Consider the following 27,781-nt stretch of genomic DNA (forward strand, 5'->3'; position numbering starts at 1 on the left):
TAGAGTTGAGACTAACTTTGAAGCAAGATTGAATCGGGTAAGAGAAGTCAGACGTCGGACCAAACATCTTAGCTTTTTTTATTTGTGAGGCTGTAGATTAAGTCCGCGACCGATTGTTTTAGTAATCGATGATTCTGACAATTAATTCAATGACGTTACAAAAATTGGCACATTCTGCAGATTGTTCTTTTAACCTCTTAAAAGCCTTTTGTTACGCAATATTAGAAATACGTGAAAAATGCAAATAAACAAATAATTCAGTGAACATTTTCTTGTTTAAAAGTAATGAAATAAATACACACAATCTATTCACAACCATACATTTCTATTGAAATAACAGAACATAATACAGAATCCAGATTTTATTACAGCTATATATCCAGTATTTGCTCTTGTTTATTATTCCTAATATAAAAGTAGGAATGAAGGAGAGACTGTGCAATAAAGCCTTATTGCAGCCAAAGTGTGTTGCACATTGGAGCATCAGTACAACTATCACATGAGCTGCTTCTCGTAGCATGGTGATTTTTTTTTCTTTCCCCTCCATCTCCATCACTTATCAAAGGGAGTTATTTATCAGTTTCCAAAAGTTTCTATTACCAAATCTGTAACACTGGCTTTCTCTAAAGCTCTGGGAAAACAAAGCCCTCTGTTGAGATTCTCTCAAAGGCCCAGTATGAATTATTGCCTCTGGCTGTTATAAAATGAAAAACAATCCCCGGGAGATTAATCTTCTCTTACTTTCACGGTCTCAACAGTCCAAGCCATACATGGCTGAGTACTGTGTGTGTGTGCCTCGGCAGATTAAACAAGAGGATAAAGGGCCCTGCGCCATTCGCTGCCCTTTACGCCCCGCCTCAGTGCGCCATCTCTCACCGCGTTTAACAATGAGTGCCAGAGCCAAAGTTACCAGTGGTTGTTTTCCTCCGGAGAGAAATGCATAATTCTGAATCAGAATGTCTCTTCTTGTCATTGTGCATGTCCTTATCAAGAGGCGATTTCTTAATTTAACCAAAGTGCAGCGTCTACCTTGATGCGACTGAAAAATATCTCTGAACTTGTTTCTCACAAGAGTAACACGACTAAAACAAGATAGTGTAAAATAATCCATGATTTTTTTTCCAGATTTTATGATATTAGACCTTCAACATTCAGCGGATGGTTTGGGATCACAATTACCCAAGAATGGCCAAAATTGCTTGGCTTATTGCACATCATTGGAGTTCACTTTTCCCAAAATCAACCAGACCATATTCGTGGGAAGTAGTGGCAATGCTTTTCCAGTTCTTACCGCAACCAGAAAGTTAGTTCTAATCTAATTCCACTGGTTCCCTGGAAGCATCACAACATATTAAAGACTTGTCATTGCCTCAACCTTCCAGACCTCTCAGGTCTTCTGGTTCTGGTCCAAACATACCCCAGAACCAAACAAACAGAAGCAGCATTCAGCTTCTATGCTCCACAAATCTGGACCAAACTTCCAGAAAACTGCAAAACTGCAGAAACACGGTGTTTCTCTGCTCCACATATTTGACATGCTTTGATGTTTTTGAAAATAGCATTTGACAAAATGTGACATTTATTGCTTGTTTTCGCAAAAGGTGACTGTATGGTGTTTTTATGACTTTTAAGCTCTTTGAATTTTTTATTTTTTTGCTACAAATGAATTGCCTGTAAAGACAAACCAAAAAAAAATTTCAAGTTTGTGAATTCAACACAGAAAAAATGTGAAACTGGAATACTTTCACCCAGCATTTAAACTCATCAAAGAGAAGCTTTATCATTTCATAATTAACCAAATTATGAGCTGGATTCTCATCGTCGCTGTGATCTCCAGCAGATAATGCTTGTGGGTAACGGTTCTTCTGCAGCTCATTCCTGCACTAGCTGCGCAACAGCTGCTCTCAAGCTCCGTCCCCAAGAGGGCTTTTTCAAAAGTCACCACATGCTCATTTCCAAGTGTTTGAAAGACACAATACAGAGGATGGAAAATATTTATCTTAAGTGTCACAAGACACCACTACAGTTATAGGCGAATGACAAACAAACGGCCGCAGCACTTTCACTTGCAGATTGTGTCTAATTCATTGAACATGCTCTGACTGTGCTCGGCCGTAAATCGCTTCGCCCTCGCAGCGGCGCGTGACGCCCGCGACGCGCTCACTAGCCGAGGCGCTCGGGAAGTAAGGGTCCCGGCGACTCACGGCCTCCGTCCGCTTTGTCCCTCCAGAGATCAGGAATGGCAACCTGAAGAGCATCCTCGGCCTCTTCTTCATCCTGTCACGCTACAAGCAGCAGCAGCAGCAGCAGCAGCAGTACTACCAGTCCCTGGTGGAGCTCAGCCAGCAGACCAGCAGCACTGCACCGTCCACCAGCAGCCTCAAAACACAAGAGATGCAGTCCAGGTGGGGTTCTCCGCTCTTCATTTTCCAATTGTGCCAACGCGGTTTGGGCTAGAAATGCTTGTTGACTTAAAGTGGAGGCTTTACTATAGAGAATAGTCACCGTTTAATGATGATAAAAATGAAAAGGCGTTTTCAATGCAACCTGTTTCCAATGTACTGGCAGTGTAAGTGTGTGTCTGGCTTACCATGTGAAATAATCCTGGATCCACAGGAACAAGAGGAGATGAGATTTTAGCAGCATTTTTGACAAAAAGACAATGTTTAATGATTTTTTTAAAAAGAATTGGCCATCATTGTAGAATAATCTATATCATTGTTGACTAGTCGATATATTGCCGTTTCAATGCTTGTGTAATTCTGACATTGTCCTTATACCGAAAAAGTCATAACAGAACTGAAAATACACTTTGTGTTTTCTTGGATACAAGATTAATTTTCAAAAAGCTCCTTTCTTGAAAACCTCTGAAGCAGAATCTCACTTTAGTAACATCGGCAGATAATGAGGTTACTTCTGGCAATCTCAGTCGATGAACGTCCAAGATGCTGATGTCGTAGGCCAGACGACAACAGCGCCTACATTCTGCTTCAGAAAAACGCCCATAATACTTTGCTGCATCCATATTGCTGTCACAAGACTTGAAAACTACAACATGTCCAACTCCCTCAACTTCCTGAAACACAAACACAAATGTTGACAAGACAGAAACAAACATCAGCCCAGTTTTAATTAATACCAGTGTGTATAAAAAAAGACATGCCAATGTTGGTCCCAAGGCGTCATGATTCTCTAGTTTTAACTGACTTTAAGACGTTCTTGTAACTTTCTGTAGCACATTGCGCTAAACTACTATTGTATTGGGTTGTTGTAGATGTCAAATGATTTCTATGCCCATTACTGATGTAGCAGCAGTGCTTGAGACTTAAGTCAGAGATAGTTGGAATCAGAAGTCCTTACTTCTGTTACTTTGTTGGTTCAACTTTACAGCGAATCTTTCATCAGAAAATCACTTCAGCAGTAATAGGAAAGAGGTCCTGGCCTAGTGTGATGTAAATAGACACAGCGAGCCTTAGAGGACGATCTGAAGGAAGGTCTGAGATGCCACACATAAGCAGCATTCCCCTCACCGAATCATGTTCCTCTGGTTGTAATCTGCCCTCCCCTGTGTGTCAAATCCACTTCGTAAGATCAGTTAGTCTCAGCGTTCGAGGAGAAGCTGGTCAGGAAGTTGATCTTGTCAACATCTTTAGCTTTGCTGTGTTTGGTTTGGTAAAAAGGGAGGCAAAGCTTGGGTCAGTGTCATGCATTTGAGTGTCGGAGTTCACCAGGGCCACAGCTGCCTTGTACTAGCAGCCCACACCTCATCTCACCCATAACAGGTGGAAATGGTTTTCACACACATCACTACGATGAGATATGCACTACTACCACTGTATCGGCTTAGTTGGAAAAGTTACAGATACTCTGCTGTATACGGTGTGTCCTATGGGTTAGGGTTGTGTCATAAACGATGCATTCTGGTCTGATGCATGTTGAATAAAGTGGCATAGATAAATTCAGAGCAAGCCTTTGTGCAGCAGACTTCATTTCCATATATGCTTGATGCTTTCTTTGTCTCCACCCCTCTACTATTAACTCTAGACGTCATAGCAAAGGTCAGGAGAACAATTATATCTGTCTCCTGTTAACTAAGCTGATAATCTGTGAATTTTTTGGGAGCAGAGGGCTCTTTGACCTTTATTCTAAGAGAGTATGTTAATGAGTAATGTGATCTTTAAAAACCTATGTACAATAGTTTCACTTTTTTTAAATGCATAGGGCTTGTGGCTTTTGTGGACATTAATAAGGCAGGAATTGGGAGGGAGAGAGATGGGGCTAGAGCATGCAGCAATAGCCATAAGGGCTACATCAAGCTACATCAAGAACTGATAGCCGGTGAATTTCAGATCTACCAGAACTGACTGACACCTGCTGGCCTCAGGTTTGCAACCAGCTTCTGGCTGAGAAAGTGTGTTACTCCCAGTGTCAGAATCTCACTGAGGAAGAAACAGCATTAGGTTTTATAAAACTTTATTATTTCTGATATAACTGATGTATATTTGCATATAAAATAAGTCAATAGGCTTTAATTTACTATTTTTATGTCTTTGTGTCATGAGGTAGATCTCAGAAAAAGTACATCTTGGTCTCAAAACGTTTGGGCTCCCCTACTACAGACTAAAATCAACTTCTGAATTTACTTCTTCATAGCTGCATTAAGTCATGATTGAGCAGAAAAATTCTTGTTTGAGATAAAAACTTGTTTGAAGACTTTCATCAGCAGATTCACAGAGTCATAGTTGGCATACTTCTCATTGACAGTTGCGGTATGGCAAGCTTTCTATAGACGGCACCTGCTGGCTCTACTGGTGTCTCCGGGGAAGAGGATGAGATATGTGTGTGTATGTATGTGTGTGTCAAAGGGGAACTCCCCATTGGACAGCTCTGAGCCACAAAAGGCTTTCGGAGCTCTAGAAGTCAGAGGGGACCAGGCCTGGAAGGGCACAGCACACCCACCCTTGTTAATTCATTATGTCGTGGGGTGAACAAGTTGACCCCCGGGTACGCCGCTCCTCACGCCTACCCACCGCTGTTTCTCGCGACAGGAAGAGCAGTTTGCCCTATGGGAGGGCAAATAGCCTGGTCCAGACTGAGCCTTCTCATAGGTAGTTACGGCTTGAGCTGCTTGCATGTGTGTCGGGAGCATCCAGAGTGTGGATTTTTGGAAATCACGGGGTAAACTCAGGAGACTGAATTAGTGACTGGCATCATGAACTGGTAAATAGTCTTTTTTTAATCAAATTTTTACCTGTTGTCTTATAAATTTGAGCAACTTAGTGAAATGTATAAGCTATTGCCCAAAACTCATTTGATGAAGTTGCTTCTTTGTAGTAAAATCCAAATTTTCTTTGAATACATGGAAAACTTGTATTGTAACTGACCCTTTTTTCTGCTTATATTTTAACTGTGTTTTTTGAAACTTTTCGAGTTCAATACGAAAGACAAAACAAAAAAATCTTGCATCTCTTCAACTCACATGTGAAAGTTAAATTATAGCCGAAAACAATGTCTCTCCTCTATGGACTTTCCAATATGTATCCTGGACAAGCCCCCATTCTAATGTTCTCTACTCAGAACTGGATGCTCCTGATCTAGAAGATATAATTTGGTGAATTAAACACATTGAGGACAGCCTGTAGCAATGTAACAGGGTCTATCCTTGGGAGAAATGTGGTGACCAACCTTCACTCACTTACCAACACAGAGTTAGTCATTGTCTTTCATACATTTAAGTATTGCATTCTACCTACTGCTGTCCTACAATGGTGATAGACTGAACTAATTAGGTGAAAACCAATGCACATTCTATATCCTGCATGTGTGAGTGCTAGACCACGAGAATGAATTCATGGTGTGTTCAAGCTGAAGCTTTGATTGGATAGTGATAGTATTGAATATAGCGTGTGTGTAGACGTGTGGGTTTGCGTGTGTGTGTGTGCAGTGTTTGGAGCATTGCACAGACAAATGTTGATAGATGTTTTATTTGATCTGTGGAGACATGAATTTTCTGCTGTCAACACTCTTATGTCAACTCTTTAAATATATGATAAGTGGTTTCTACTTCCACAGTAAAAAGAGCCTGCTGACAGAGTTAAATTTCAGGTTTAATGTAAGAAGAGAGACTAACATTGGGTCTTCTGGCAGACTGATATAACCAACAATTTACAATTTTTAACTAATATCATGTGATCTATAGTCTGTTTTTTTTTCCCCTCTTAAAAACCAGACCTCTCCCTGAAATTTAGATAAAACTGTTTCAGTCTGAAGGAGTTGTACAAGCTTGAGCCGACTTCACGCACAGATTTTTTTGCCAATTTTTCTCCCAATGTCCTTGTTCTGACAATCTTAAGTATACTGCAAATATCGAGTAGTTTAGCTACAACCCTATCTGTTGTAGCTAAAATTCTGTAATCCTCAGTAGCGAGACGTTCGCAGTTCAAAGCAGTTCTGACAAAATGTTAGGTGTCTCAATCAAAGGGGAGTGGAGCTTTATCAATACTGTTAATAGAAAGGACAGAGTTTTGTTGACCTCACATATGCAGGCAGGTGGTGGAAGGAGGACTTTTAGGTTCTTCTCATCATAGCAAACACACATTCAGTCTTACAAACAGAGGACAAGGAGCTGTCTGACATTTAAACCTCCCTTGGGAAGACTTTGACACAGTTCTTACAAAGCACCCAATGGCTTCATCTTGAATTCAGCAGTAAACGTAAAAAATACAAGGGATCAGTTCTGGCCTCAGCAGGTTTTCTATTGCTTTTGTGCGTGTGCTGTCAGTTAGTCAGTGAGTTAGTCTTGCATCTTGTTGCCGAGAGCAGGGAAATGTGTCAATGAACGCCGTTGTGAGGCTAATTTTCAAAAGAATTTAGTTCAGCTTGCCGCTTTAATGTTTACAGGATGTCATTAGTTTTAACTGAAAAACAACTCTGCATGTAGCCAAGCCAATTCCTGTCAAACACGAACAAGGCGGCGTGCCTGAAACATGCATAATTGCAGTAACTCCCATCTCTCCGAGTGACTAACTGTGACTGATGCTGTGTGCATTTCCTTCACCCCTGCCTTCTGTGCTGTGTGATTTGGGGTTTTCTTCAAAGGATGCCACCGCAAACCTGTTTGGGAAAGTTTCTCTGGCCGCTTTATAAATGGACTGAGGGATGTTATTGGCTTAGTCATACGCTTGTGGTTACCAACATGTGTGAGCCATCATGTGAAAAATCAAAGAAATGTTCCCTGGCATGCTAACAGCGTCCACCACGTGCTTCGTGTTTTCCTTCACCTGGCTCCGGCTCCGTCTCTCTGCCTCCGTCTTAAGGATCTGCTCCCTTTAATTTTATTACATTTAGACATGGATTGGGAGAACTTTTACCAGGCACTGCTCTCGCTCTCCATCTAACTGTGTTTAATGGTAAATTTGTCTTTTTCTCTGGTTTGTTTGCAGTCTCACAGCACGATATGCAAGTCCTCCAGGCCACAGTGGAATAGGGTCGTCTCAGAAGAAAAACACAAGGTACGTTTCTTTTGTTGGCAAGCAGTTTTGTGTTTTGAAGCCTTCTTTTTTTTCTCTCTCTCTCTCTCTAGTTTGCACTTTTTATGTTTTTGTGACTCTACCAAAGGTCAAAGGTCAACAGTCAGGGTCAGAGATTAAGCATTTCGCAAGGAGATTCTTGAGCTGGGAGTGGCAGCTTGGATCAATGTTTCTGAGTGAAATACTGCCACTTACTACACTATATATATACAGTATATATATATATATCAATAATGACACTTTCCTGGCTATTTAGGCTAAATTAGACCTTTATTATATCGTTCATCTTCCCATGAAGAATTCATGAGATCTTATGTGAAATCTTTTTAACAAAAGATCTAGATCTAGACATGTATTAGAAAGTCTAGATGCTGATGTGTAAAGTATCAGTTCTGTGTAAAATTGACTTTTTTGAGCTCTACATGATATTATAATGTTATTCCCTCTTCAAAAACGTACCTGGAATGTTGTCTTGATTCTTACATACATACATACATGTTTGAGGAATCCTTTTTACTTCGGTGGCAACCCTCCGGGGGTGCATAAACGCTTGTTCTCACCGAGCGCCTCTACCCTCGCCTCCTCAACTCCTGCAGACTAGCGACAGCAGCATTTAGCAAACAGCTGGTGGAACGGCAAATCTGCTAATCTCATTCTATGAACTCAGTGCAACACTCATAAGAAGGGTGCTAAATGGCTTCATGGAGGAGCGATGTTTGATAACATGCTCAAGGTGGAGAGCCTAAAAGAGCAGGAGCTTCTTTAAGAGACAGTGGCCCAATTTCAAGGTGTCAAAGAATTTCCATGCCACAAACACAGTTTAGTTTCATTGCTAATCACATTTTGTCCCTTGGAAAGTTTTCAACATCTGTGCAATGAAGTTAAAATTAGGACATCAGACACAACAAAGGAAGCTGCAGGCTGTAAGCAGCAGACAGATTTAGGAAAGTTCTGTACCTATTGCTGCTGTTGATAGAGTGTGACAAATAGACTTATAGGTTCACCCTCGTGGCATCAGCTTCGCAGTTCTTTCACGTTAGCCTCATAGAACTCAGACCTTTTTATCTGAACTATTGCTTTCTAGCTTTGGAGGACTACCAGGTTTTCTTGTTTAGCTCCTTCCGTCTTCCCATCAACTCTGATGTGCTTTGACATTATTGTTTTAATCAACAGTCATCAGTTTTCACACTGTATTTTGGGATTTGTACTCCATCCCAGTAAAATCTGAATCTTCGCTTTGATGCAAGTGTTTAGTAGTTTAGCACAGGGCCATAAAGTTTGCCATCCAAGCAGCAGGGGGGGGTGTTTGACAGTTTGTTGGCCCTCTGCTGCTCTCACTCTGACAACTTCGGCTCTGACTGCCGGTGTCGCCGCCAGATGTTCCAGACCCTCATCGGGGTGGAAAAAGAAGAGAGTTTTGCTTTGGTTTGCATCCCAGGCTCTCTTCTGAAACATCTGCATTTAACTGGTGACTGACAGGCCTCAGTATTTCACCTCACATCCGTCGGCAGAACCCACAGCGAAGAAATTAGATTACCTTCTTCCTTCCAGGTCCCTTTCGCCGAGGCATCATCAACCCCTGTAGTTTGGAAGATGAAAGCGTCTAATGATGAAAGGGATTTCTTCTGATTCCCAGCTGAATTGCTTCGCTTTGTCTCTCCTCTTCCCTCATTCTTATTTTCCCCTGTCGCTGTGTGCAGCATTATCCTCCACTAACTCAACCATTTGCTTTTGTTTCCTGTTTTTTCTTCTTCTGCTCCTCTTTGTGTGGATCCTTTTAATTTTATGAACCACTACCTTTTGTTCTTTTTCTTGCAGACTGATAATGATCCAAACGTAGACATATTAGATTCATGAATCCCTTTTTTTTTTTTTTTTACTTGAGTATTACTTCATATGACTCAAACTCACAGACCGACTTCTTCTTATGTATTTGCATCCAGGCAAGGTTTAAATTTATCTGTGCAGGATAAATCTGTGTGGTTGCTCCCACTTCCTGCTGTGCAGGGGTTTGATTCTCATGCTGCTCTTCAGAGGGAGATGTGAAAGTAACCTTTAGTTTTGTATGATTTTCACTGGACTAAATAAAAAGAATCTCTAGCTGAGGTCTGGATTTCCTTCAGGATTGAAAGTCCACGTTGCTTGTGTCTCTTGCAAGGTTTGTGTTGAGCTCCAAATGGGATCACATAATCCTTCCTTCCTGCCACTCTCCCAGAGATCACTACAGCTCCTCCAGAGTCACCATAGTCCTCTTTGTTTGCTTCTCTGACTATAGTTTTTCCTGCCAAGCTTGTCAGTGCAGGTGAACTCCGATATCTTCATCAGTTTAGTTTGAGGGACCTGAATACTTCCAGCCAAATAAGAAATGACGCCTCCAAGATGGCACAGATCAGGACACATTGGATTGTTGGCAACAAAAACGTTGACTTGTTCGTTTTGCCTACATGAATTTGTCTTCAATATATTTTTGAGTCCAATACATTCTCCGTGCATCTGAATCTGACAGCATATAGAATTTTTCCTGTCACCCAACCAAGCGTTGGGCGTATTCTGACCAACTGCAGCTGTTCCTTCACATGGAACGCCGTGATTGTTGGCTAACTGCGTCCTAACGTGACAAAATTAGAATCTGTTTTCTGTTTGGGAGTTTTGCAGCTTTCTCCTCCTACATCTCGTCCCCCAGCTGCGGCGCACACGCGGGTGACATTTGCGGCATAATGGATCGATTATCTCTCTGAGGCATCGCCGTATCTTTCCAGCAGCAAATCACCAGCAATGGAAAATCTTGTTTTCAGTTCCGCCCCGAGAATTTGAAGGAAACTCAGGTTGTGAATAAAAAATAACAACAAAATTAGACACCCAAACTTCACCCTGACGTCCTGTCGTCCAACTTGCTGAAAAATAAAGTTTAGTGATTTCAGAAAATGCTGGTGGTTCTCATTAAAACAGAAAAGCAGGAAACCACCTAATGAAGTGCAGAATGCTGCATCAAGCTGTTGTATAACACCAACAGTTTAATTTGATTATTTGTGTAATTCTGCTTTAGGAGAGGTATGAGAACAACATGTGACGCTGGCAGCATTGACTCTATCAAGAGTTGACAAACTGATGGAACTTATGACGAACAACTGGGAGGAAAAAAAATCACTATTTGATCTTTTCTTTGCTTAGCAAAGAAAAGATAAATTAGCAAAGTATTAATAACTTACAAATTTATCATACTTTGAAATTTCATGACTGCACAGAAGTTTTTTTTACTAAAATTCGGTTTATATATATATATATATATATATATATATATATATATATATATATATATTTTTTTTTTCTTTACTCCTCCTTACTTAGGTGCACTAAATAATCTTTGGCATTAGCATTATTTGTGTGCAAATGCTTAAGCTATATTTGCACCAGACAAAGAGAAACACAACTGGAAACAAAAACACAGTACACTTTGAACATTTTGTACAGTTAAACCCCAAATTAGCCAAATTTCTGCTGATCATGATCGATTTGCATGTCCAATAAAAGTGTAAAACATCCAAGGGGTCATCATTTGAAGCCTGATGACGATTCCAATTTTGGACGATGCAGATTCTATAGACACTGTTGCAAATCAGCAATGCTATTTGCTGCAGCAGTCGCAAAAATCTCAATAAACGTTTTGGTAAGAGACAACAGTAGTAGTAGAAGTATTTTCCATTTTCTCTTATTTCTCAAATATGCTTTCCGTTGAACTATCGCAACAAAAACCAAGGGTTTATGCCTCCACACATAACAGTTGGGAGCTCGGATCATGTCGGTCTTCACTCTCCCTAAACCTCTTAACATCTTGTCACATAATGACCTCAAACCTCATTGTGTTTTATGGGGATTTTATGTGACTGGGACAGAAGGAGAGCGATGCAGGTTTTTCTTTTACATCTTTCTGACAAAGCCATTTTGGACATAATTTAAAATGCTGGAGGTCTTTCGGAGTGTGATGAGCCCGCTCTCTTATGTAGCACACCCTCCACTTTTCTCCATAACTTTGAATGGCATCGTTTCTCCATTCGGTCACTTTCATCCATCAGTCTGGTTTTGTTGCTTCAGTTTTGCCTGCGCCTGCAGTTCGGCCTGCGTCTTGTGATGACTCTCCTACAGCATCTATAGGAATGTGAAGAGTTGCTCATTCCCTCCAGAATCCAATGAAACTAGAATCTCTTTTGGGTTCTTTTGTATTCCAGCTCAGCAACTTTGCTGCTATATTTAGCAATTTGTCACATGCGAAAGATCACCCTCTGCCAAAATTGGAATCGGCAGGTCTGTGTTTTTTTAGAGATCAGTGATTGGCTCGAAAATTGCTGTCAGTATCACCCTTTAATGTGAGGGAGCCAGGAATTTGACACATTTTTTTTTTCTTATTATTAATCTGAAAATTTTGACATGAACACTTTTTGAAGTCTTCTTACTGAAACAGTAATAAGAATCCCACCTCTTACTGACTGATGTTGTCTTGTCACGTAACAGAATGAAAACAAATTTGTTTTTCTGGAGTTTAGTATCAATAGAGACTTAGTTGTTGTGGTTTTTAATGTATTTGAACGTCTAATGTAAAATTGACTTTTTCTCTAGCTTTACATCATTTTATAATGTTATTCCCTCATCAAAACCATAACTGGAGTGTTGCCTTGATTCTTTCCTGCATGTTTGAGAAATCTAAACTCCCCTGGCAACCATTTAGCTGTGCAAAATGTTTGATGGGACCAAGCACCGCCTTCAAGGACAAAGCTCTTCTTCAGAGCTGCAGTCAGCTCCTTCAGACTAGCCAGGAGCAATTAGCAAACACCTGTTGGAAATGTGCATCTGCTGAGCTCTTGATAGGAGCTACTTCTCAGTGCAACTCTGGTAAAATCTTTGTCAAAGGGTTAATAGAGGAGCCATGTTGTGATGACTTCCTGACAGAGCAAGAGCTTCTTAAGGAGACAGAGGCCCGATTTCAAGGCGTTAAGTTTCAAAGCCAAATTTCTTTCAAGTCATATTTGATATGCGCGGCATTTTTATAACAACTGAAGTGAACAGTTACTTGACTGCGACACTGTGGCCGGACAACGTACAACACTGCCCCTTTAACACTAAAATGCTCTTTTCTGCTGTGGTTTCCCCAGGTTACCAGGGCCGGCCAGAGTCCCTGCTGCAGGCAGTGGGGCCTCCAGAAGCCCAGGCTCATCCAACCTCAACCGCCGGAGCCAGAGCTTCAACAGCATCGACAAGAGCAAGCCTCTTCAGTATGCAAGCGGTAACGACAGAGGTGAGCAGAACTCAACACTCCAACAAGTTCATCAGTAGAGAGGAAGTAGAGATCAAGTATTAGATCTTTACTTCATCAAAATGCAGTGTTGTGACTTTAAGAGAGCTAACAGAGGTGAACAGAACAAAAACCTCTAAACTGAAGCAGGATCAAGAAGAGTCGACAGAAAATAGTTTTCTGTATTTTTTTGCTTCATTGTTTAACAGATCATGTGTTTTTATTCACATGAGAATTCGATGGAAGCCAGTAAAGTCATTGTCATTGCATCCAGACACTCCCACTGCTGAAATGTGTGCTTTCGTTTTCCTCATGGCTGCATTTAAGAACCACCCAATTTACATTCTCCGGACCCGCCACTTGATGGCAGCGCTGGCACAACAGAGCAGCCCGGTTCCCCGCCTCAGTCTGCTGAATCATCCCCGCCTCGGCGCTCCAGCTGAGTTCTGACGACGGCATTAGGATGAGATGACACATGAAAGGAACTGCCCTGTCAAAAATAATATCAGCTTTTAAATAAGATTAAAAAAAAAAAAAAAAACAACTTCTGTAACCAGCGAGAGTCAGTATAGCTACTTAGGGCATCACATTCTTATTTTCAACCCCTTTGATAATGTTTCTTTCTGAATGGGAGCAACAGATACAACAATTTCACTCTCTTTGCTCACAGAGCATCTCTGTCATTGCGTAAATCTAACTCTGTGTGTCAAGAAAAGGCGTTAAGAGCTAACGTTTCACTCCGGGGAGATGAAACTGAAGTTTGTTTGAAAGGAAAAAGAGAGAAAAGCTCTAACAAAGGGAGAGAGCAGAAATCAATTGCTGGGAAATGTCAGCAACACAGCTTCGACCTTCTGGGCAAAACAGAACACAGAGAGGTAGATACAGGAAGTCTCTGCCACGAGCTGTTTCACACATTTCTCAGAAGACTTTGCCTCCTTTCAAGCCCACATATATATATATATATATATATATATATATATATATATATATATATATATATATATATATATATATATATATATATATATATATATATTATTCTCCAAATAAAAATAGACTTTTGAGAAATGTTCTGTATTGATCAGCAATAAATGATATAGATTGATGAAGATTTTAGGCATCTTTATCAAGTGGCTCTAGTAATTGTGCGTGTATGTAACTAAACTGAGATTGTACAATGTCTCAGTGGGTTTGACATGGGTCTGTCAGAATGGGTGACTAACTGCTGGATCCTTTCAACAAAAACTGAATTTACCATCTGATGTCTATGTGACGTAGAGAGCAACCTAGCGGAGGAAGTAGATGAACATGGCGCTGGTGGGAGTTAACCAGCAGGCACTATTTAACCAGGCGGATGCTAGATTACAAACCCGAGCTTCTTTGAAAAATTTCTGCCAGAAAGTCTGACACACTGTAGAGGAAGTGGCATTTTATTCCCTGTTAGCTGAAGCAAAAAAAAAAAAGGAAAAGAAAAGAAAAGAGGCTGGTTTCCATGACGACTCTTAAATCACAGAGCAGCGAAAGTGTGGTAGTCCTGTGAAATGGCCTCTAGAGTGGGGATGGAGGAACTCTAAAGGTGGGGTTAATTGAGTGGACCCACGCACTTCATCACATTAATGCTCCCAGTCTCCTTCGTTAACATCCAGGAAGGACCTGAAGGGGCCACTGGATTATGGTGAATGATTGGGGAATAATAATAATAGCAAAGACGCACTTGGAAAAACAATCGGCGCATTTGCTCTGACGTTACAGGTGCATACTAAAAAGGAGGAACCTGGAAGTTTAGCTTTTAAAATGCAGAATAAAGTCAGAACAAACGTCAACTCAAGGTATTGCACTGTACAGCCAATGTCAGTCACTCACGTATTTCCTGTTGGTATGCAGTTAATATCTGCAGCTAATAAGTAAAAGATGGAAAAAGGCAAATAAAAATTAAAAAGCAGCAATATTTCCACTCAAGCAAGCATGTGGCAACAGTTAAAAGGAACAACTTCATTTTAACTGGTTTCACCAGGCCATCTATTACTGATTCTAGCTATCTAGCTAGATAGAAACACTATTTAGCGAGCTAGGTAGCTATCTTTCTCTTCAATTTCTTCTCAGTGAATTATGATTAAAGTTATTGCAAGGAACATGTACGATAGAATTCTTGCACAAATTGTATATTTGAAGCCATTACGATCACCCAAGCAGTCAACCTGAGTCAGGTGAAAATAGTGCATGAAAACCTTTAAAAAAATTGCATAAAAGCAAATATCTGCACAATGTATGAAACAAAACCAACACCGGAAAGTGGAAAGACCCAAATTTCCTTCACCCATGTATTAGAACCTATTGGTTTGTTAGAACCAGAGTGAAATTAAATGTTGTAATTCGTATTAAAAGTTGAAAAAGGGTGTATTTTCTTTTTAGTACAACTCTACAGGCTCTGTTGTGCGCACACTAAAGCCTCTAAAATGTTCACCCACCCAAGACACATACAGCTTTTAAGCCTCCATTATTTTAATCCCCAGGTGTCAGAGCAATATGTGACACTGGAGCTTTTTTAGTTCTTCTTTAAGGTTTGAGCAAACATGTTGTGTCTCAGCCCCAAGCAGCTGAATCAAAGCCCTGCCTGCCTGAAGTGACATTAAGGAGTCGACTGGAGGTGACTGAGAGTCAGCTGAGCCCAGCTCACTGCGCTGACTGACAGCCAGACAGACACTCAGTCCATTGGTGCATAACTTCATGTCACTCTGTCGTCTCTCCTCTCCTTTTGCTTCATAATGCTTCCTTTCCCTCAATTTATTTCTCCTTCCCAGAGAGTAAGTCCATACTTTTTGACAACTTCATCTTCTGGGCTTTGGGCTCTGGTGTTGATGGTGTGTTAGTTACATTTGAAAAAGTTGCTCTTCTTTGACCAAACTAACATTGAGCCTATGTGTGTTGATTAAATACTGTCTAAGTAGGCGTAAAAGGCATCATTTTGATGTAATTTACTTTTTTTCTTACCTATCGCTGCAGAAAGTTGACAATTTCTCAACGCTTGATTGAAAGGAAGTTTGTACGATTATGCAACATGGAAAATTTGAGGAATCTCATAGGTCTTGTTAGAGGTAGTTCTGCTGACTTTGGATAAAAACCAGTACCCATTTCTCCTTTACTCTGATGCCCCAAAACAAAATCAACCTGCAGCCTTAACTTGTGAAAATGTGCAACATCATTGGAAGATAAATCTGTCTGGAACCAAAATCACACGACACTGTTCCCTCTGAATCTGCTTTTGTGTTAGACTATTCCAAAAGTGTTGACATCACATATGTTGCAAAATACAGAATATTTATACAAACACACAATCTTTCTCGTTGGTAGTTTTCATTTTACACTCTACTGTAAGAATGTAAATATTTCAAATTTTTTTGCTAAAACCTTGAAGGAAATTGGTGCAAGTTTGTTTTCCAGCCCTTTTAATAAGTAATTTGCTTCCTTAGAAGCAAATTATTAACTCCAGATGTTAGACGAGCATCTACAGAGATACCATCCATCTGGGATGAAAAACCTAATCTACCGTCTTCTTTTTCTTTCTGTTCAGAGTCGGTGAGGGGCATCCCAGTACCCAGTGGGATGAATGGGAGTGGTATTGGTGGGATGGTTCCCACCAGCCTCAGTGGGCAGCAGCTGGCCTCTGCCATCCCCTCACCCACCGCTGGGAAGTCCTGGCGCAGCAAGTCCATGAACCTCAAGCACAGCGCCACTTCCTCCATGCTGGCAAGCCCCACACACTCACCTTCCACCACCCCTTCACCACAGGCCCTGGAAGGCCTCCAGACTCACGGAAGCGAGGCGACCAAAGTCGGATCGGGAGCCGTGCCTCCGCAGAGGTCAATGCTCGAGAAATTTCGACTTATTAACCCTCGTTCAGCCTCAAGAGCGTCACCATCCATGGCAGAAATGACACTACAAGAGGAAGACGACCTATCAGAGTACGGAGACGATGGGCAGACCCCAACGGGGTCAGTGTGCAGCAGCGGCAGTAGCAGCGTTAACGCCAAACAAATTTCAACAAAGACGCCAGCATCATCCCTTTCTGCATCTAGCAAAACCTCGTCTTCATCGTCGTTGAAAGCGTCTGCCAGTGGCAGCAGGTCCTTGGCCCCATGCAAAGAGGACAAAAGCAAGTCAGGGAAGTCTTCAAAGGACAGCTCTCCTCTAAAAGAGGAGCGCGAGAATGTGGCCGACTCCACAAAGAAGACCTCCAAGATAGCCAGCCTCATCCCCAAGGGAGGAAAGTCATCATCAGGGAAGAAAGATGGCGGCTCCTCCTCAGCTTCCAGTGGCATCCCGAAACCAGGACTCAAAGCTCCATCCACGACGTCGGCCAAACCTCAGAGCCAGTCCCAAAACCAGAACCAGAACCAAGCTGCCTTAAACAGCAGTGGCAACATGCGGGCAGGTGAAGGAGAGCGAGCCAAGCTGACCAAAGGAGGACAAGGCGGGAGTTTTTATATCCAGCGCTCCGCCGGCGGTCCAGAGGGCAAACGGACCAGCATGACCTCATCCACCAGTACCTCGGCTCTGTCTGGATCCAGTGGGATCCTCGTAGGAGGAGGTGGGGCACTCGGAGGCAACGGAGTGGTTCAGCTTCCTCAGCAGCAGCAACACAACCACCCCAACACTGCCACAGTGGCGCCCTTCATGTACAGGTGAGTCATTCGGACTTGGTTCCACACCAATTCCCCTTTAAGTTCCACAGAACTACAGAACCATGCACGCACACACACACACACACACACACACACACACACACACACACACACACACACACACCATATCCTAGGAAGTCTTGGAGTTCTCCCAGTGATCAGCTGGCGCTCCCCACTGTGCATCATGCTCTCGCCTCCACGTCGCTTCACAGTCATTACAGAACAAATTAACATCCTCTGCTATCTGCTTGCCAAAACCCATTATTTGGCTGTTTGTGTTTTATCCTCAATGGGAAATTTCAGACATTGGCGGGATTTAGGAATCAATTTACCGTCTCTTTTATCCCTGACTATGTTGGTTTGATGCATACAGCTGTTATGTTGCACCCTGACGGTGATCAGGTGCAGAATATAGACTGTGTAGACCCCCGGGATATCCAATTCTCTATAGGTGGTGTACCACAAGAGAACGGAAGCAAAGAACCCAATTAAATTCATTTCCCCTTGGACTAGGTCCATTAGTGATATTAAGTGGGTCAGCCATCCGTAAAGTATTCCACTGTCTACTGAATGAGCTTCTTGAAACTTGGACTCTTTCCTGTCTGTGTCATATCAGTTTTCAGTCATATTTCTGTGGCTTTCTGAATGTGTCACCAAAACAAGACCGACGATTCTGAGTGCTCCAGTTCTTTTTTTGTGTCTGCCACTCCAGAAAGCAGACATCGAACGAAATCATTGATTACTTTTAACTTTGGAGATTTGACGTCTTTGGTCAAAGTCATCGCTACAGACAGAGTATTTATGTTGCAGCCACAAACCTACACTGTATTACCTGGAGACTCTCGGACAGACCGACACAATGTGGAGCGTGATGGTGGAGCAGCAGGAAAGTGAACTTGTTTATACCATGTAATAGATTTACCTTATTAGACGCCACAGCAATTGATAATTAGTACCTCTAAATACAGATACTAATCTGTAAAGGTGTAATTAGATTATTTAAATACTTTTACCAGGAACAGGGGTTCCTGGCTCATCACTGAAGCTTTTCCCGTTGTTTTGATGTTTTAGGCATTTCGTGTTTTTAGTACCTTTTTGTTGTTTTCTAAGATGTTCTCTTTGTGGGGCGTCTGTTGATGTCATGACATGAATGTTCACTAGAGGCTCTCAGCAGGCGTCAGGCTGGCTGTGTGAAGGTTCTGGCTGTGCAGCTTCTCCATCATTCTCCCTCCTCCAGGCATCTCGACCTTGTTAGGGTTGTAGTTGTTGCATCACTCTAGTGTAACGAACTGCCGCCTTCAGTTCCTTTTAGATTTCGTACCGATTCCTTCCAACACAAACGCTCTCCGATCAGTTTCAGTGTTTTTCAGGTCTGGATAAGTATGGCCAAAAAAAAAAAAAAAAAAACAGAGAATTTTTATTTTGGGTGTCGGGCTCCGGTCCCCCAGGGTTACAGGAGTTTCTGCTCCCATGTTGCTGATTCAAATGGTCCAACTACATCCTGAGAATGTTCTGATGTTCTGCAGAGTCTGCTACAGAACCACTGTTTGATTCAGGTGTGCTGAACCTGGGAAAGGACTGAAACGTAAAGGATTCTGGTGCTTTGAGAACTGACTGATTCCTCCATCCGTTTGTTTATCATCCATACGTACATATATAATAGAATAGAATAGAATAGAATTCGACTTTATTGTCATTGCACTGTCACATGTACAAAGCAACAAAATGTATGCATACATACATTTTTCTTTATCATCGATACATCCTTTTATCCATCCATACGTACATAAATTTTCATCATTCATCTATTCTCTCATCCATGTTTTCAATCCCCTTTTCATCATCCATTCTTCCCTTTTTCATTGTCCGTCCTTTTTTTCACCATCTATCCATCTGGAAGAAACTGAATATAATCTTGATGTGCATAGGAATCCTCTGGTTGTAAAAAACACGATTATCATATTTTTATCTTTGCATCATTGTCTTTCCAAATAGACTAAATTAACGTAAAAAAAAAAAAGCCCCATGTCGCTTCTGTCTGTGCTTTCGGTGTGGCTGTCTCACATATTAAGTCCTCCATTTTATTTCACATCGCTATTGTTCCACGCAGCTTCGGTACAGAATATCTGTGCAGCTGAAATAAAGGAAGGCGGCAGTGAGGAGAAATAATTCGCCTGAGCTGAAGTCGCTCACGCAACTGGAAGCCAGTTCTTATCTGCAGTGCTGCAGGTGGAGACGGTGATCCCTGGTGTGTGTGCGCGTATGTGTGCGTGTGTGTGTGTGTGTGTGTGTGTGTGTGTGCGTGCGGGTGTGTGTGTGTGTGTGTGTGTGTGTGTGTGTGTGTGTGTGTGTGTGTGTGTGTGTGCGTGTGCGTGCGTGTGTGTGTGTGTGGGGGTGTGTGTGTGTGTGTGTGTGTGTGTGTGTGTGTGTGTGTGTGTGTCGTGTGTGTGGGGGTGTGTGTGTGTGTGTGTGTGTGTCTGTGTGTGTGTGTGTGTGTATGTGAAGGAGTGAGTATGTGACACTATGTGGCCTTTGCTTAGATCTGTGCGTGTGTGTGAGCTTGTTCCAGCCCTGTCTGCTCAGGTCTGCAACTGTTGTCGTGGATTTTTTTTCCGGATGGTTTTCAACATAAAGACGGTGAAATGTTTACATGCATTCTGCTGGGTGTGTTTTGCTACTGAAAGCAGTTTTCTTCCTTGTCATCTGTTTTTGACAGCATTACTCGCGCACAGCTTGTGTGTCTGTGTCTCTGTGTGTGTGTGTGAGGGATGCATCTTGGGAAGTGTGTAGGAATGTCTTTGTTTCCTTAGATCAGCAAACGTTGAAGCGTGATGCCCGTCAGACTGGAGGACAAGAGGCAGAGCTACAGAGACAGATTTAACCCAGCGACATGTTTCATAGAGGAAAATAAAACATAGCAGACCCATTCAGATTAAACATGCTGCTGTATTCTCAGTGACACTGGTAGATACTAGAAATGATATCAATATCTATACTTTTGCTCTTTCAAAGTCATGTTTTATTCTTTATTTTACATTATATTTAGCATTCCTAATTTCATTTTGTGGCCCATATGAAAGGAGGTTTGTTGCAAGTTGTTTTTCTATTTATTTCTCTTTTTTTAATTTATATTGGCCTTTATACTCCTCGTTACAGTTTACTGAGCAAATAAAAGTTATGTTGTTTTGCATATTTGACCAAGCTTGTGAAGCGATTGGTGTATTTAAGCGTTTTGAACTGGTGCAGAGTTGTCAAATTCATTTGTAATTCGGTAAGTTTATGTCGGTGTTTTTAAAAAAGCAAACATTTTAAGTCAATTCAGTACTATTTTTCCGCATCGGATTGTTATTGGACTGACACTGAACCTCCGATATCTGTATCGGAAATGAGAAAAGTGGATCGCCGCTTCCCTGGTCGGTACATGGAGCTTCTCACTTTGAACCTGAAAACAGATTCAGGCAAGCTGTCTGAATGCAGCTAAATCTGCTCATATCTGCAAGTGACCAGGCTTATTATGTATATTTTTATATATATTTATATATATCTTTATCGTTTTGCCTCCAGGACGTTCTCTGAAAACGACTGCACCATGGTGGCCCCAGCCGACCCCTGCCTCAGTCCCACCAAGGGAGAGCTGGTCTACAGCAAAACAGCCAAGCAGTGCCTGGAGGAGATATCAGGTACGACACACACACACGCTGTGGGCTTCTGTGCGGATCGCCGTCTTCTGAGTGGGTGTGTAAATAAGCATATGTATTTATAAAAGTACATTGGTCGTATTAGGAATTTAACCTCTCTCTGCCGGTTAGCCTCTATATTTATTCAAATCTGACATTAAAGCTGCTGCAGTTCACCAAGATCCCCTCTTCTTATGCAAGAAGAGGGGAAATTAAAAAATAAAAATAAAAAGAAGCTGCAGTTAGATTGTCAGTGAGCCCGTTCTACAGCATGAAACTAGCTGTGTTTACCGGTGGGAGCCACGTTTCGTTCCTGTTTAATGAATAGAAGGGAAAAGGTCAGCGCTGTCGGAGGGAATCGGCGGTGTGGATTCACACCACCGTTACCTGTCACTCTCACACTGACGAGCTGGAACATCACGGCTGTTAGAAGCGGGAAGTTATCTAATAGCGGTACTTGACCATTAATAAATGCAACGTAAAGATGCAAATGAGTCAAACAGAAACATAAAGTGGATAAAAAGCACTTCACTGCCCTCATCAACGCCGCGGAACAGCTTTAACAATATGAGATTCACTTAGAATGTTTTTTAAGACGAAGCATCTCGCATTCATAACCTGAAGTCCTTCATTCAGAGTGAACGCAACAAAAGCAAATGAGGTCCAAACGTTCTGCGAATGCCCATGCCCATGTTACGCAATTCAATTTTTTTTGTTTTGTTTTCTTACAAAAAATGTTTCCAATTAGCATTTTTTTTTTTTGTGGGAAATGTCTACAAAGAGATAAAGTTATCTCTTTATCTCTCTTGCGAAAAGTCCAGCAAATTCTAACCTTCCTCAGTTCCTTGTCTGCTATTTTGTTGCATAGATCACAAAACAAGCTGTATTTCTCTTCTCCATGCAGTTAGACAGGATGTGTTTGAGTCCACATCCATCCATCTACACACACACCGAAGGAGAATTTATAGAGATCAATTCATATAGCAGTCGGATTTTAGGACCCTAGAGAGCTTCAGCTTTTTGTTTTTGTCTGTATCCTCTATGAATGGGGCCCAACGACACCCCATCAAAACCGATTTCTGGATAGACGCAAGGCATGAACATCTGGAAAGCTCAGGTAAAAGTTTGTGAACTATTCTCAAAACCAAAGTTGATCCCAGGAAACCAGGCTGAGATAAACAATCTCCACTGCTAACTTTGGATTTTGGCATTGAAATAGGTAAAGGACTGATTCTGGTTACACTCTCCAATTTTCCTTCTGGTTCCATTAGTTTAAGTTTAGTTTCTTCTCAAATTATATTCCACTTAGGTGCTGCAGGAACATTTTAAACTCAAGGTTAGGTGCATTTTGCTAGTTGAAAATATATGACAGAGAGCTGGAAGAGAAATTTGACCAACATCCCAGCACTGAAAACAAAAAGCTGACTTACAGCAAACTACTGTTACTCTTCTATTATCCAGTTTCAAATGACTCCTGCTGCAGCCTTCAAACATATCCATCAGAGGTGCTTCCTAAGGTCTGAATCCTTTTTATTTAAATTTTTTCTTAAAGTTTGTCTTACTTTAACCAACTGTTTGTCTCTGTGGGGAAATTTGGAGCTTCACATCTTAAAGCAACAGTTCGTTTGAAGTAAGTCGGAAATGCTTTCATTTGAAAACAAATTCCTCACTCATCATAAAACATAAAACAGAGCTCAGCCTGGGTCGAAAATCAAAGCAAGCCAGACTTAAGTTGGGAGAAGGAGGACGTCAAGCCAAAAGCCAGAAGAACTCCACAAAGCGGAGCTTGCGCAAACAACACCGTGTGATTATAGGTTTAAGGATGTCAAGTGGGCAGCAACATTCCAGACATTTAGCTACGGTCCTGGCTTTTCCAAAGCCCGTCATTTGCAGGACAAAATTAGACAACAGCACCGACCGTTCTCTTTGTATAGACTCCACTAGGTACACTCGCCTTTTCTTTTTTTTTTTTTTTTTGCAGTCACACGTTTCGTAGCCGCTTCGTACCCTTCGCCCTTTTGGTTCTTCCTCTGCAGAGGAGAGGGATGGAGTTTCTGACAGGGCGGTCCAAGAGTCGGCACACCACAGATACCACATGACAAGCCTGCTCCTACTGCATACAGACGCACAGCCCATGTCAGGGGTGTCGGCTTTCAGACATCAAAGCAGGACAACTGTTGAAAATCTATTGTGGTGTTTCAGATTTTGCAGAGATGAGAAGAAAGATTGGGGCTCATGAATATCTGCATTTGTACTGACCGAGCCTTGCAAAATATTCACACTGCTTGAACATTATCACATTTTGGCACATCACGAACATGCACTGGGATTTTATGGTTGTAGTGTTTGAAAGGCTTCCATACATTCATATCGCCCCTTTATTTGTACGCCCTTTAATAAAATCAAGGGAAACCAGTTACCCTCAGTCAATTCTGGAAATAACCCTGTTGTAGACTTTAAATGGGGAGTATTTTGTAAAATTGACTTTTCTGAGTTTTATATTATGTTATAATGTTATCCCCTTATGAAAAAAACATACCTGAAGTGTTGCTTTGACTTTTTTTTTTTTTTTAAAGATTGTCAAATGACCATAAATAGCACATGTAATAATTATTTAACTTCAGGTATGTTTTTTTCATAAGGGGATAACATTATAACATAATATAAAACTCAGAAAATTCAATTTTGGCAACCATTCAGGCATGCTTTAAATACTAGTTCTCACAAAGCCCCGCCTGTTTCCACAAAGCTCCTCCTTGGAGTTCTGTTCTCTTGCTGAGCAAAAGACCACACCTCCCCCCACAACGCCTCTCTCCGGAAGCAGGAATTAGCTTCTGTGCGCCTGCTGAGCTGAATACAGAAGTTGTGTTCATGCCACAAACATTTGGCGTAGCCCCCCTGTTTCAGGACGCGCTTGCATCAAACATGATAATGCTATGTTGTCCCTCTGATGACAACATACATGACATCAGCTCTTTTGTAACGGTGCATTCAAGTACAGCTGGTCCACCGCATTGTCTAAATCTAGTTTGGTTTTTTTTGTCACAAAAATTAAAAAAGGAGCCCTGAAGTAGGTACCGAATCTCTATCAAATCTATAAATAGACCTGAATTTTGGCTTCTGATGCCACTTCTTTTGGAGGCTTCCATGTGTTGAAAGCAGGTATGAACCAAACGGGGCTGACAGCGTATGCACTGTCTGATATGAATACGTCGGCTCATGGTTGATCCACGATAAGCCGCAGGGCTCAGTGTTTTAGCTCCCGACGACGGCATTTAATTAAGTCGGCTGGGTAGATTGGTGCAGTGGGAGCTTGCAAGCTTACAGGTGCGCTGTCCAAACAACTCGCTGTCCCACTGTGTTGGAGTGGGAGGAAAGCCACGGGTGAGAAGTAAACTGAGGAAGAGAATGAAAGAGGATTAAGAGAAAGAAGTGCTGATAAACACTGAGCGGGGCTGAGCGCGAGAGGAGGAGGGAAGGCTGCAGGCTGCATGCTGGAATGTGTGTGAGCCGGGCTTCACCAGCCATTTATTCTCCGCTGTGGAGAGAGGGGAACAGTCAGTGTGTCAGCGAGGGAGGCAGCAGAAGTGTGGCAGTGAGCTGGTAATTAAAGGAGGGACAGAAGGTGGATGGGGAAAAGATAAGAGTGAGTGAAGAGAGACTGTCATTAAATAGGGGGAAAGACAGAGGGAGCGAGAACAGGAGGAGCAGAGAGTGAGCCGCTGGAGATGGAGCGGCTTGTGCATCCACGCCCCTGACAGTGGTGAGGCAGAGAGACAGCATGCGGATGGAGTGGAAGGATGAAGTGATTTGGTGTGGCTCGGAGGACGACCACAAGTATGGGCTGGCTCAGGGATGGATTGGGATTTCACCTGCACACCTTCCAGAGTGGTTTTCTCCCCACTCTTCACCCGCCACTTGCTTTCCCTCCAGCCCACTGAATCCTGGACCACAGTGAGGGAGGCGTGGGACGTGGGGACCTATCTGTTTGCGTCCTCTGTTCTCCGGTTCCTCCCTCCGTCCATCTGCTTTCTCGGCGAAGGTACGACCAAGATGTGAAGGGGAGAGCCGCGCACAGGTGGAACCACTCACACGTATTGTACCTATTCCTGAGCCGCCGGCAGAGAAGAGGTAGGAGATGAAGAGAGGAGCAGAGTTCTCTGTGTATCAGGGGGGCAGCCCGGCTCGGCGGCCCCCCCAGCCTCTCCCCGACAACCTCAACCTGCGGATCAAGCAGCGCTCCCTCACCAACCTGACCCTGCTCAGCGATGGCGAGCAGCGGGTCTATTCCTTTGAACTCACCGATCCGCCGTCTCGTCTCTCCCAACCTCTGAGCTCTTCACCTTTCTCGTCGTCTTCGCAGAGGGCAGGGGGCAGTCTGCAGGGCAGCCCCAGGAAGGAGGGCGGCACCAGGAGCACAGGTGTCCGGGGCACCAGAGCTCGATCTCTGTCACTTTCCCTCACTAAGGTCCTCTCGCAGTCAGAGCATTCCCTCATCCCCGTCCCTTGGCGACGCACGGTGGCAGGTGGGCGTCCACAACGGGCGTCGTACAGCGGCCACCCAAGAACCGAGTCACAGCGGAGGTCTAGGGAGGGGCCAGGAGCAGACGGGGAAGGCAGGAATGGATGTTCTAACGCTGAAGCGGCAGCAGAAGGGGGTGGCGGGAAGCAGGGCGGCAGGGAAAAAGACGGGTACTGGGCAGAGGAGGAGGCTTCAGAGGGAGGTCCTCGAGAGGGAACGGCTCAGTTGGATAAGGAGGTGATCCTCACCATGCTGGGGGACCTGGAGCAGGTCCTACACACCTCACCCCAACCTCACCCACGTAAGTCAACCCTTCTTTTCTGCTGCGGCGGTTGGGATTCATCCAGTGTTGGAGGATTGTCGTGAAGCTTAATGCACGGAGTCAGAAATATGTGAACGCTAAATCAAAGTTCTTAAAGAAGCCATCTTAACAGCAGAGCTGAAAGGCCTACTATAAGCTGGATATTTTCTTAATCCTCTGTTGGATGAACCATACTTTCTCACAGGACCCTGTTGGCAGTTGAAGACAGTATTTAAATGTTTTTGAGACGTGGCTGTGGAATGAGACATCAGCCAGCTTAGTTTATGCTCACACATGCTCAGTCACAGATGTTACAACCAGATCCCCAACAAAATCCTCATTTATTACCTCATATTTTATCACCAGCTACACAACCCTTCGCCCCGGTGTAACCCCAGCAATGTCTGAATAGGCTGCATTGTTGCTCAGAAAGTCGATCTATATACCATATTCTTTTGGAAGTCTCTTGTTAAAATCTATGTGAAGCACTTTTCTGTGTTTTTAAGCCGTTGTGAAAGTATTGATAAGGCAGATTCAATGGGAGCTTTAGCTTTGAGGAGATTATTGCTGACTTTTTTGGCAAGTGGAAGAATGATTCAGCATTAAAACCCAAAAATACCTCTGATGGTGGGAAACCGATTCCACCTATCCAGAAAAAGCTCCGCCTCACCCTCGCAGGCTGTGAATCACACAGCCACTCTGATCAATATTTCATTATTGCTGTTTTTGAACGTGTAGGCTTTTCAATGTCTTGCATTGTTTTGGGTTTTTTTCCGTTTTTTTATGCATGCTCACCTCAGTATGTACACACTAGTATGTATTCGGATTAAATAGCTTATTGACTCTTGGAAGCTTCGTCAGTGTGGCTTACAGGAGAATCCTTCCATCCTCGCCAGTATGAAATGATTCCAGTACAGTGGACCGCTGTAATCGCGTCATTTGGAGTCGGCAACAATCCACAAATACTTGGGACGCCCTCCTAAAACTCTTATGAATACCCATTTAATAGTTGAACCAAAAACTTTAGCTTAAATGCATTAATATGATTTTTGAGAACCATGTTAAAATTATTGCAGGCCCTACCGTCTTTGTCATCTCCGCATTTGAGGATACAGCCAGTCAGCACTGAGAACAATGAATGCCATCCACTGGCATTTGTTGGCGTTTGCTGCTCTGCAAACGCCAACAAATGCCAGTGGATTAAAATAGTGTGTGAAGTAGCATCTGGTCCATCAGCTTCCCAAGCTTCATTTCTTTCTTTTTTTTTTTATTTTAGGAGATAAATACACAAGCAAATGTTCTGCATATACTTTGGAGTTACATTAAACAGAAAAAACTTCTGCAAATAGGTGAACCATGGAATAATAATCAAGAGATAGTTGAGGGTCTACTGTATATTGTTTCATCCGCTTAAACAAAGTGTTAAAGGTCTTTGTGCAAACTATACATTTTTAACAGCTTGTGAAAGCATGCGTACTCTGACATTTTTCACATTGTGTTTCCTCAAAACCACAAACTTTGTCTTTTATTGTGAAATTATATGGTTAATTCCCAACAAATTAGCAAACAACTGAGAAAAATGAAAGAAAAAGCATATCATTTACACAGAATCTGAAAGTTGGGGGCCTGGATTTGTATTTAAGACCCCTTTTACTTGTATACCCCTAAATTCAATCCAGTTCAAACAATTGCCAAAGAGATTCCTGAGTTAGTAAATTACATTTTGTCTTTTCATATTTTATGAATAGAAATCAGGACAGTTTGACTGTTGGTTTAAATAGTC

At 42.4% G+C, this 27,781-nt stretch overlaps 1 protein-coding gene across 18 annotated transcripts in view; it reads left to right on the plus strand.

Moving 5' to 3' along the window:
• nav3 (neuron navigator 3) overlaps positions 1-27,781 on the plus strand; it is a 321,262-nt gene that overhangs the window by 233,774 nt on the left and 59,707 nt on the right. For 15 of the 18 annotated variants that reach the window (XM_055055458.1, XM_055055457.1, XM_055055447.1 and 12 more), the window contains 5 exons: positions 2,231-2,405; positions 7,443-7,511; positions 12,677-12,819; positions 16,388-17,498; positions 21,063-21,178. In XM_055055458.1, coding sequence (XP_054911433.1) covers positions 2,231-2,405; positions 7,443-7,511; positions 12,677-12,819; positions 16,388-17,498; positions 21,063-21,178 — 1,614 coding nt within the window. Of the gene's footprint in view, positions 1-2,230; positions 2,406-4,953; positions 5,221-7,442; positions 7,512-12,676; positions 12,820-16,387; positions 17,499-21,062; positions 21,179-24,383; positions 25,999-27,781 lie in introns of those variants that run through there. The other 3 variants (XM_055055461.1, XM_055055462.1, XM_055055460.1) reach the window with 2 other exon arrangements.

This window comes from Poeciliopsis prolifica, unplaced genomic scaffold, assembly GCF_027474105.1.
Source record: "Poeciliopsis prolifica strain line A6 unplaced genomic scaffold, Auburn_PproV2 SCAFFOLD042, whole genome shotgun sequence".
NCBI lineage: Eukaryota > Metazoa > Chordata > Actinopteri > Cyprinodontiformes > Poeciliidae > Poeciliopsis > Poeciliopsis prolifica.